General features: G+C 38.6%; 1 protein-coding gene and 1 pseudogene across 4 annotated transcripts in view; both read right to left on the reverse strand.

Moving 5' to 3' along the window:
* The window catches only part of RABGEF1 (RAB guanine nucleotide exchange factor 1), a 62,558-nt gene that overhangs the window by 16,897 nt on the left and 33,334 nt on the right, over positions 1 to 12,327 (reverse strand). For 3 of the 4 annotated variants that reach the window (XM_047089142.1, XM_047089140.1, XM_047089141.1), the window contains exon 4: positions 11,194 to 11,363. In XM_047089142.1, the coding sequence (XP_046945098.1) occupies positions 11,194 to 11,363 (170 nt within the window). The remainder of the gene's footprint in view (positions 1 to 11,193; positions 11,364 to 12,327) is intronic. The other variant, XM_047089143.1, reaches the window with a different exon arrangement.
* LOC124519206 (grpE protein homolog 1, mitochondrial-like) lies at positions 4,483 to 7,367 on the reverse strand (annotated as a pseudogene).

Raw genomic sequence — 12,327 nt, forward strand, 5'->3', positions numbered from 1 at the left:
GACATGGGACTTGACCTTACGACCATGAGATCATGACCTGAGCTGAAATCTAGAGTTGGACACTTAACTGACTGAGCCATCCAGGCGCCCCAACAATCCTTAGTCTTTTATTTAAAAAAAAAAATTTTTTTTTTGATGTTTTTATTTATTTTTGAGACAGAGAGAGGCAGAGCATGAGCAGGGGAGGGGCAGAGAGAGAGGGAGACACAGAATCTGAAGCAGGCTCCAGGCTCTGAGTTGTCAGCACAGAGCCCGACGCGGGGCTCGAACTCACGGACTGTGAGATCATGACCTGAGCCGAAGCCGGACGCTTAACCGACTGAGCCACCCAGGCGCCCCTAATCCTTAGTCTTTTAAATCTTTGTATGAACTAACTTGCCTTATTAGACTTTTACTAATATTTAATGCTATTTATCGCTATTACATTTAAAAATTACTATTTTTTGGGGCGCCTGGGTGGCGCAGTCGGTTAAGCGTCCAACTTCAGCCAGGTCACGATCTCGCGGTCCGTGAGTTCGAGCCCCGCGTCAGGCTCTGGGCTGATGGCTCAGAGCCTGGAGCCTGTTTCCGATTCTGTGTCTCCCTCTCTCTCTGCCCCTCCCCCGTTCATGCTCTGTCTCTCTCTGTCCCAAAAATAAATAAAAAAAAAACGTTGAAAAGAAAAAAATAAAAATAAAAGTAAAATTACTATTTTTTAAAGGTTTATTTTTGAGAGAGAGACACAGCGTGAGCAGGGGAAGGGCAGAGAGAGAGGGAAACACAGAATTTGAAGCAGGCTCCAGGCTCTAAGCTGTCAGCACAGAGCCCGACGCAGGGCTTGAACCCAAGAACTGTGAGATCATGATCTGAGCTGAAATCGGACGCTCAACTGACTGAGCCACTCAGGCGCCCCCCAAATTACTATTTTTTAATACTGTGCTAGGCTCTTTAGCTTTTTATCACCAGTGTGTCATACTGTAACTGAACTTTATGAATTTATCTTGTTATGCCAATAAATTGACACCTCTATTAGTACACTTAGATTTTCCTGAGAAGATCATTTTTCCTAAATTTCATGGAAATTTTATTTCTATTCACTCAAAAAGCACTTGCTGCATGATCAGAATTGCTAGCCACTGTACCAGACAAGGTATTAAAAACAAAATTAATAAAATGCCCAGAAGGCATTCAATTTGAATGGGAAGACTGAACACAAATAAGTAATTATAATATTCTATGAGAATTAAAAACCAGAAGGACAAAAAGTGCCATGGGCCACATGATAAATCCCTCACTTCTCCTTTTTATTGCATCTACCTTCAACAATTCTCTCTAAATAGGTATGGGTATACTGTAGCAGTAAGTATTCTTATTTCATACTAATATCTATGTGATATAGGAACGTTTCTAGTAAAGCTCAACGAGACAGGATGTCTCCATGCTCTGGGGTCTGAACTTGAGCAGATCACATCTACTCTGTGAGAAAAGTCCTGATTCTACCCACCTCCTCCTGCTGCTGGAGGATGGGACTCTATCAGAGCATGCTCAGTTTGTCCAATACGTGGCTTTGCTTTCCATACTGCTGCTTCCCAACGAGACTTCAATTTTTTGCTTCCTATCTAGCCCTTGTCTATGAATTGATCAATGAAATTTATATTGTAAATTCTCTAAGCTTCATCCCTGCACTAAAGTAGATAACCAGACAAATAGATCCATGGACTGAGCAATTTTAAGTCCACTGGTAATATTCCTTCAGAAAACTAGTTTTAATACTATGCCTGGACTTTCACGTGGGTAATTATAAGCAGCAGCTACATGAAGAATGTGTCCATAAGAACATGTTTGTAAATTCTAAATACCATCAAATTAGTCCCTTCTTCTCCTATTCTTAGTTTAAATCATTTTGTAAATCTTTTCAAATCCTTTCAATAAGCAGACTATGTTTAAATTAACAAAAGGACTATCATTATGGAGTTTGTGAGATGAAACTTTTTATTATGAAGACTATTAATCTAATTTTATTTTTATAATATGGGTGCTTCACTTAACATCTTAACAGTAATATTTTAATTTTCCTTTAGCATGCTATAATTTTACTTGTTATTCTTTCAGTTTATGCACTTTCTGCAATAGATTATTCTTTTTTATCTCCTAGGTGCCTCAGACATGGTTACCTTTCATTTGCACCATATCTCAATACTTAGAACCACAGTACATTGATTCTTATGATTACTAGTACTCACTTTTTAAAAAAATATTTATTTTTAGGGAGCCAGAGAGAGCGTGCGCTAGTAAGCAGGGGAGGGGCAGAGAGAGGGAGAGAGAATCCCAAGCAGGTTCCTTATTGTCAGCACAAAGCCCGACGCAGGGCTCGATCTCATGAACTGTGAGATCATGACCTAAGCCGAAATCAAGAGCCAGACGCTGAACTGACTGAGCCACCCAGGTGCCCCAGTGGTACTCACTTCTAAGTAAAAACACTGTGACCTCCTTTTAAAGGCCTAAATGGCCTGTTTTGCTAGTGGCAATGAGTCACCTATTCCTCCCCCGGCTCCAACAATCACTGCAATTCTATGTTACTATTCAGAAAATTTCTTTTTATATTTCTATTTATATCACACAGACTTACACTACATTAGACTGTTTATTTTACAATTTACAATAACTCCCCTGCTACTCTGTCCTCTTATCTTGTTTCAGATTCTTTGTAGGACTTACCGCTATGTTATATTACAAATCTGTTGATTATTTTCGCCACTAAAATGTGAGCTCTGTGAGGGGACTGTTGACCACCATATCCTCAGTTCCTACAACAGAGCCAGGCATAGGGCTATTGCTCAATTAGCTGAATGAAAGAAGAAATAAATGTGACCATTTATCATTGCCCCTCTCTTTGTAATACTGTAAAAACACTCGGAGACAATTCTACATAGATTTCTTCTATTTCTACAGATCTTGTAAGGAGAGTCACTGATTGCCTTTGTTCTGCACTATCTTTTCAAGGATAGCTAAATAGCAAATAGCCTTGGAAGACAGAGATAGCACCTCCCTCAAGTAAAAGGGTAGATTGTTTATTGTCCAGTATAATAAAGATAACATTTCCATCTGAGGCAAAGGTCAGACAAGTTTAAAACATCCTCTTATCTAACATTACTCACTGCAAGCACAGGCATTACCTGGTCTTTGCATTACCCTGTGGGAACTGACACTCAGGGAATTGGTGCAAAAGCTAATATACTCTAGATATGGCTACTGCTGTGAGTAATAAACTGGCCTTCTTTTCTGACCCAGGGGACTCATGGCTTCTGCCAGTATCCATGGAATGATGGCAGGCTAATTTGTTAACTTGAGAGTAGGGAAAATCTCAGATCCTTCACAGCTCTTCTCAAAGGAGCTAAGCAGGTTTGTGTTGGTAAATTTTTAGGTTCTACAAAATTCCAAAATGTTTTTTCAGTTTTCTAAGAAAAATTACAGTCTACCAAAGTCTACTTTTCCTAAAGTATTTTCAAACTACTGACTGGGATCATCTTTTCTATAATGTCTGTGTGTAAAGTCATTTTATTTTTTTCCTAAAAAATTTTCCTGTTTTGTTTGAAAGTTTGACAAGTGGGTGTATTCTTTTGACTATTAATACTGAGAGGTATTCTGTATACCTTCTTAATTGTCTGGTTGAAATCTTTTTTTTTTTTTCTTTCCACTCTGTTTTGAAAATCTTTGCCTATTTCCTTAATTATGTTTTCTATGTAGTTCACCTGGCACATCTCATCATTAGAATTTAGAATTCCAAAATCTGTTTTCTGGGTTAAGTTTCTTTTGTACTGCAGTTAACTGTTGAATTTATTTAGGTTTTAGCTTCAATGTCCATATTTTTTGTACTGCCAGTTTCTGTTGCCTTCAATAATTTTTTTAAGAAAATAAACACATTGGTGCTTCAATCCTCTTAAATAAAAATTTAAAATTAAACATTAACATTTAAAGTAGACCAAGCATGTGGTTCTCATAGTTTGAGATAGTCCATCTTACTAGGGAATATACCCTGAGGTCACTAGTAGCTAGTTGAACACAGATTTAAACATTTCTACATTTAGATGAACAAAACAGAGCAAAAGTAATTGGTTTTTGTCAAATTCAATTACTGCCAAAATAAAGATGGTGAGAATTGTTAAGGTACATTATGTTCATTTCACATCTCTAAGGTAAAGCCAGTAGTTGATCATTTTTAGCACCTGGTTAGTTAGTAATTACAAATGAGCTCACATATGTTCTTCACAAAGGTTAGCGTTAAATTTTTTTTTTTTAACGTTTTATTTATTTTTGAGACAGAGAGAGACAGAGCATGAACAGGGGAGGGGCAGAGAGAGAGGGAGACACAGAATCTGAAACAGGCTCCAGGCTCTGAGCTGTCTGCACAGAGCCCGACGCGGGGCTCGAACTCACGGACTGTGAGATCGTGACCTGAGCCGAAGTCGGACGCTTAACCGACCAAGCCATCCAGGCGCCCCTAGCGTTAAATTTTTTTAGCAAGAAAAATGTTTATACTCTTGCCTTTCATTTACACAGTGAGATGCGAAAGAACCACAGTGCAGCGAGGCATGGCCAAGTAACCCCACAGGATTCTAGAAGACACTGTATTCATTTAAGATACTCTGATGTCACCAGAATTTCAGCAAACATACCATCATTCATGATACTCTAGAGGACTAGCAGTGTCCAAGTGGCTTCTTCTCTAAGTATGTGAAACTACGCAACATGGAATCCTAAAAATCAGTGAACAGACTCCTGAATTAGAGTTCATTAATTTAATTGTGTGCTTAGCCACTTGGGTTTTTCCAACAAAGTTTGGGGAAAGGTCAAAAGTACTCATGGGTGAGAAAAGACGAATCAGCCTCTCAAGAGTTATAGCAGCTAGTTAGAGGCAGCTAAGCTCCTTTCACCATGCCCACCAAGGTAGGTCCTGGTGTGGGCCATCAGCTTGTACCTCACCTTGTTAACTAGCACTGCTGTACCCAGCTCTTTCCCCTCAACAAGAATGCAGAACAAAGCCTCACATCTGTAGGGTCAAACTTGGCTCAGTTTGAGCTACAACTGGTTTAATTTGAGTAAGCCATGATTTTTGAACACCTTCTGGATGTGGATTTCTGTCATTATGGGGCTCTTCTATAGGTTTTATAGGATTATCATCTTTAATTTTTTTCTCTTGGAACACACATTGTGTTGCTTTCTCTAAAATGCCTACAACCTCTAGCAAGTCCTCGCAGAATTCCTAAATACCATATAATTATGCCTCCTCCACCACTTTTGGCTCCTTGGCAAAAAGTTCTCTGTATCTGCCAAATCTTGCTTTTATTCTTCCGTACACTCTTTTAGTTGCTCTTCTAATCACTCTCTTTTCCATGACTATCCTCTCTGTAGAGGAAATACCTCTCTTCCGTTCCATTTTGACCCGTGTCCTCTTCTATTCTGGGCACTGTTCTTTTGTTTTGCAGCTGTGCACAACAGGAGAGGGCCTAGAGACGATGCCAAAGCTGGGAGCCAGCCTCACCCACTGAGCCATCACGGTTCCCCTTGATAAGGTCTTAAGTTTTCTCATACATATCACTGTATTCTTCTATGATATATTCTTATTTTATTCACTCATCACTTTCAACATAATTATCAATTCAACCTTTTATCTATTTTCAGTTCTTACAACTTACAGATTCTATCAGCTCAGATGCTTTCCCACTGTCTTGTCACCTCACTTCTCAACTAACTTTAAAATTGAGTCCTGGGTTTCTCCCCTAGCCCAGCTCCCCAATTTTCTTATTATGATTAAAGCCTATTTTGTTAATTAAAATTTCTTTGCCTTGGATACAAACCTCTGCTCTCCTAACAGTAAATACACAGCAGGTCAAACTACTCCTTGCACACACATATGGTTTAGAATAGTGAAATTATTTTTAAAAGTTTATTTATTTAGGGGCACCTGGGTGGCTCAGTAAGTTAAGTGTCCGACTTTGGCTCAGGTCATAATCTTGTGGTTCATAGGATCGAGCCCCACATTGGGTTCTGTGCTCACAGCATGGAGCCCACTCCCTCTCCCCCTGCCTCTCTCTCTCTCTCAAAATAAATAAACGTTAAAAAAAGTTTATTTATAAAGTTTATTCATTTGTTTATAATGTTTATTTATTTTGAGAGAGAGAGGCAGGGGGAGAGGGAGGGAGGGAGGATGGGAAGGAGGGAGAGAGAGAAAGAGAGAGAGAGAGAGAGAATGTGAGTGGGGTAGGGGCAAAGAGAGAGAGGGAGAGAGAAAATCCCAAGCAGGCGCTATGCCGCCAGCACAGAGCCTGACATGGGGCTTGAATTCACAAACTGCAAGATCATGACCTGAGCCAAAATCTAGAGTTGGATGCTTAACCAACTGAGCCACCCAGGCACCCCTAGAATAGTGAAGTCATTTTAAGGTATAGGAGGACACCTAGCTTTCTATTTATTCTTGGAAAGAGAAGATAAATGAAGATACAGCTATGTTGTAAACTGTAATTTTTTTCTCCTCATTCAGGTTTAGAAAAATAGTTTTTCAAGAGAGTTGACATGGGAAAAATTTTAAGTTTATATAATATAACCAATATCAGAATTTTATAGAATGAATGCTTGGGAAAAGAATGACGAAAGTAACAAAAGGTCTTACGTTTGTGCTTGACTGCTTCTTTAGTAAGGAAAAAGAATATTTGAATGACTGCTAATAAAGGAATCTTGTTTTTAAAATTGCATTGAGGGGCACCTGGGTGGCTCAGTCAGTTAAGCGCTGAGTCTTGATTTCGGCTCAGGTTGTGGTCTTGTGGTCATGAGATCAAGCTCTGCATGGGGGTCCATGCTGGGTATGGAGCCTGCTTGGGATTTTCTCTCTCCCTCTCAAAAAAATAATGCATCGAGAAATCCACAAAATTCACTTATCAAAAAGCTTTAATTCAATATCTAATAAATTAAAAGGTATGTATTTTAAGGAAGTAGAGGGTATAATAAGCTCCACTTTTAAAAATAGAGCAGGCTCCACTTTCAGAATAGGGGAGAGTGCTTCTGAGTGATTTATTAATAATTAAAAATGGCAGGATTTAAACATTTTGGGCAGCAAAAGAAACTTCTTGATTTAACTGCAGTCTGTTTTGTGTTTTGAAAATGTTTTCATATAAATAAACTTATGAGAAAAAAAAAACTTCACCAAGGAAGGGATCTTACTAAGTTAGAAAATAGGGTTTTCTAGTTATGATGGAAAGGTTAATATTGAAAGTTGGCTCTATATAATACTTTAAAATTACCCTGGCCACATAAAAAGGCTTTGTCCAAATGACAAAAAGAAACCCATACATCCTTCATTTGATTGGTGACCCTATACATCCAGAATCCATGGCCACTCTTAGACCTATCTGAAGCTTGGCTCTTACAGTGAGATTCTTAAATTCTAGTTATTTTTGTAATGACAAGAAGTTTAAAACACTAAACCTTATAAATTCTTCTTAGCTTCTTCTGTATATGCCAGTCCCCCATCAGTCATTTTCTTAGTAAAATTTAAATTCTTGCTATGATGACTTCTAAGAAGAGAAAAGTGGCTGATGACAACATAAATATAAATGGATTTTGTGTTAATGATGTAGCTGCCTATTTTGTTTGCAATAAAAATACCTCTTATTCTAAATAACATGAAAAGGAATATAAGATATATTTTAAGTAGCTAATAAGATTAACCAAACAGAAAAAATGACAAAATAAACCACCTTCAGAAGAGTCTGAGGAACCAACAATATTTGTTGAACAGTAAAGCATTACATTGTATTACTGCAGTGTGTATGAATTATGTAAGGATTGAATGAAATTTCATCCCAAAGAGACATCCTTTCGGGATGAGGAAATTGAAAAAAGAAAAAAAAAATTCTGAGTGCAGATGAGGTGTTTTGTGATAAAGATAAAATGGCTGAAAATAAACCCAACCTTTTTAATGCAATTCTGTAAATATTTAATTTTCTAGACTTGAGCCAGATATGGAAAAGGCTGCTCACCACTGACATACACTCAGATTGGAGAAAACAGGAATGCAGTAGAAAAAGATGTCGGCAAGAGCGGTCCATTGTTCTGGACCTCAGAGATTTGGGGAAGACTGCTACTGTGGGGCACAGAAGAAAGAATCACCAGTTAATGGCAACGTCAACAGGGTGGGTTCAAACATATAGGAAATGAGTTTTCATACTGTATAGGTCACTAGAATAAGATGACTTAGAAAGTCTACTTGGTGATACTAACATTAAATTAAGTTTTTTGAGCCTTAAGTCTAAGCCTAAGTTAAGATTTTGAGTTTTGGTTACCTGAGTACAGAGGACACCTTTCACACACTTCATTACCTCAGCAACTATCCCCAACTGCACTCAATCAGATTCTCTCAAGAAATTTATATGATTAAGTGATTTGAAGCCTATTAGGTAAGATTGGTTCATTCTGGTATAAAAACTGTTTTATTTATTTAAAAGGACATTTAACTTGGAGCCAAAGGCAAAAGGGCTTCCTGGAGAAGCACTGGACATTTCAGTTTAACAAATATCTGTTCAATTTCAGGTATGTGCCAGGTATTGTGGCACATACTTGCCTAAGACTTGGACACTTAGCCACAGAACACTTAGTGCTGGTGTAGAAATAGAAAACTGTTGCACAATGGCTCTTCAAATGGAAGGAATCTGAGGCCGCATTCAGTTCTCAGATATGGGTTAGTGATGCCTTGAAAACAGTTAGGCATGATGGTATTCTGCCCCAGTTAATTACTGTTTTACTTTAGTATACTGGTTTAAAAGTCAACTAAATTATTACAGAACAAGGGCACGTTACAGTTCTGAGCAAAAGAAAAATGAACAAATCAGTTCTGATGAGCTGATCAAATAAGCTTATTGTTTTTCTAAAATATAGCATTACACAGTATATATGCTATATGTACTGTAGTCTCTAGGCGTATGAATATCCTGTAAACATTCTGTATGGACTAAAGAAAAAATAACTACAGGGGTGCCTGTGTGGCTCAGTCAGTTAAGTGTCCAACTTCGGCCTAGGTCATGATCTTGCCATTCCCAAGTTCAAGCCCCACCCTGGGTTCTGTGCTGACAGCTCGGAGGCTGGAGCCTGCTTCAGATTCTGTCTGTCTCTCTCTCTCTCTGCCCCTCCCCAACTCACATCATCTCCTTCTCTTAAAAATAAATAAACACTAGAAAAAATTTTGAAAAAAAGAATAAATAACTACAAAGGCTTAGTTTTTATTTATGGCTAAAAAAATGAAAGTTGTCTTAAATACTGAGAACAAACTGAGGGTTGATGGGGGTGGGGGAGAGGGGAAAGTGGGTGATGGGCATTGAGGAGGGCACCTATTGGGATGAGCACTGGGTGTTGTATGGAAACTAATTTGACAATAAATTATATATTAAAAAAAAATGAAAGTTGTATACCACATGACCTCTGAAGATTCCATACTAAGGAAGTCTATCACTGCTTCTAACTTAAAACATCAATGATTATGGGCGACTGGGTGAAGCTCAGTCGGTTGAGCTTCAACTTCGGCTCAGGTCACGATGTTATGGTTTGAGCCCCGCATCCAGTCCTATGCTGACAGCTCAGAGCCTGGAGCCTGCTTCAGATTTTGTCTCCCTCTCTCTCTGACCCTCCCCAACTCACACTCTCTCAAAAATAAATAAATGTTACAAAAACAAAACAAGATAAAAAAACCCATCAATGATATATGCTTTCTTTAAATGTTACTATCTGCTTACAAATGCTTTAAATTTTTTTCTTACTGTTTATTCATTTTTTGATAGAGACAGAGAGTGAGTGGGGGAGGGGCAGAGAGAGAGCGAGACACAGAATCCGAAGACGCTCCAGGCTCTGAACTGACAGCACAGAGCCCAACGCGGGGCTCGAACTCATGTACCATGAGATCATGACCTGAGCTGAAGTCGGATGCTTAACCAACTGAGCCACCCAGGCACCCCTGCTTACAAATACTTTGAGGAGAAAACAGGACTGCTTATTCTCAGTATAACTGCACACCAAAAAACAAGAGAGAAAGCTTCTTTTCTTCCTTATTAACTGAATTCAATATTTAAAAAGTATTTTGGCAGAAGCTGTTTGCTTATTAGCCTAGTGATAGTGACCACAGCTGAAATACAGCTAAGCAGTTAATCACCTTGCTGCTTTTCTTACTCTCTTTTCCTAAGACTTCCTCACTTTCCAGAAGGGACTTTTAGAGCTAATTCTGAGTTTAATGGGTGAAGAATGTTACAAATAATTGATCGTTGTTTACAGAAATGAGTCCCTTTACAAGCAGTCTTATAAATTACTACAATTGAGGGGCACCTGGGTGGCTCAGTCGGTTAAGCGTCCGACTTCAGCTCAGGTCACGATCTCATGGTCCGTGAGTTCAAGCCCCACATCGGGCTCTGGGCTGATGGCTCAGAGCCTGGAGCCTGCTTTCGATTCTGTGTCTCCCTCTCTCTCTGACCCTCCCCCGTTCATGCTCTGTCTCTCTCTGTCTCAAAAATAAATAAACGTAAAAAAAAAAAATTACTGCAATTGAGATTACAGTTTAGAAATTGCAGGTTAAAGAGACACCTGTGGAAGGCACAAGTTCTAGTTCTGACACTGGCAAAATATAACTGTGTAACCTTGACAAGTCACTCATCCTCTCAGGCTCCCACCTTCCTCATCTATAAAACAAAAGGGACTGAAACTGGATAGTTGCTAAGGTCCCTTTCAACATCTAAATTCTGGCTTTCCCTTCTCCCACCTGATCAAGGAGAGGTATTTTATAACAAAATACAAAACAAAAACAGAAAACCCTAAAATGAACGCTATTGGCCTAACTACTGCTACTTAGAGTTCAAGGTCTACTATGTTCCCTTAGCGGTTTAAACTACATACAAGGTGACAATTTAGGAAGGCTTATTACTAAAGTACACAATACAAGTGGCTTCGATGTCAGACTTCCCATGCAAAGATGACCCAAATACCACTGAGTTGCAGTGGAAAAGTACTAGCCTGGGAGTTGGGTTTTAACTTGGTTCAGTGACATCTCTTAGGTAAGTAACTTAACATCTCTGGATCCTGATTTTCCCAGGTGTAAAATGACAAAGTTATACTAGATTATCTCTAAGACCTTTCCTAAAACCAAAACTCTATGTTTCTAAGTGGTTACTCTCAACCTACCCTTTTGTAATGCATTGCTTCCAAAAACAGCTTGGTCTGCTTATAGATTTCTTGGCCTGTCTTGTGGAAGGTCTTGAGAAATTCTATGAACTCTTTAGACACTCTATCCGTTTCAATGCTGGTTTGCCGGTTTATGGAAGGACTGGGAGCTTTTGCTTCCTGAATTTCTGCTGGGAAAATTAAACATAGTAAGTTTCATTACATAGAAGATCCATGCATGGAATTACTTGAACTATGTAACTTGATTATTTAAATTATGCTTAATCAAAGTTAAACTTGAATTTAAATTCTGTTTAAATATTTGGACCACTTAAAGTAAGCTCAATCTGTTTTATGACAAGGAAGTACAAGCAGATAAAACTACACGATCTAAAAGATATTCCCATTCAAATAAAAGTTGCTCTACTAATATTTTTTTAGCCAAAATATATCATACTTTGACGCATATACTTAATTATAAATACTGAAATGGCAGCACATCTTGAACAACTTTCTCAAAGACTGCATGAATTTACAAAACTAGTCAATAAGCAAAATAACAATCAGGAGAAGCACAAAAATGTTAGGTGACTTATAAGATGTGAGACAACTCTTCCAAATCCATTCTACTTCTCAAAAAGGCAAAGACTCATTTATTTATGTGGAGACTAACAATTACTGACCCATAATCCAGTTTTCAAAAAAATTTTTCAAGTCATACTGCTCTAAGTGCAAGAACGCATCCAACATAGCAATCATGACAGAGCAAACAGCAAAGAGGTAAGCAAAGTAAGTAAAACACTGTCTAATCAGTGGCCACACACCTCTTTCCCCTCTTCAAATGGGACCTTTAAAGAATAAAGATAACAGGGGCGCCTGGGTGGCGCAGTCGGTTAAGCGTCCGACTTCAGCCAGGTCACGATCTCGCAGTCTGTGAGTTCGAGCCCCGCGTCAGGCTCTGGGCTGATGGCTCAGAGCCTGGAGCCTGTTTCCGATTCTGTGTCTCCCTCTCTCTCTGCCCCTCCCCCGTTCATGCTCTGTCTCTCTCTGTCCCAAAAATAAATAAACGTTGAAAAAAAAAAAAATTAAAAAAAAAAAAAAAGAATAAAGATAACAGTGCTACAATACAATAGGCGCTCTCTGATCACATTCTAG

This window comes from Lynx rufus, unplaced genomic scaffold (genome assembly GCF_022079265.1).
Source record: "Lynx rufus isolate CCGP_SWC_20201006 ecotype Redwood Valley unplaced genomic scaffold, mLynRuf1.p SCAF_27, whole genome shotgun sequence".
NCBI classification, from domain to species: Eukaryota; Metazoa; Chordata; class Mammalia; order Carnivora; family Felidae; genus Lynx; species Lynx rufus.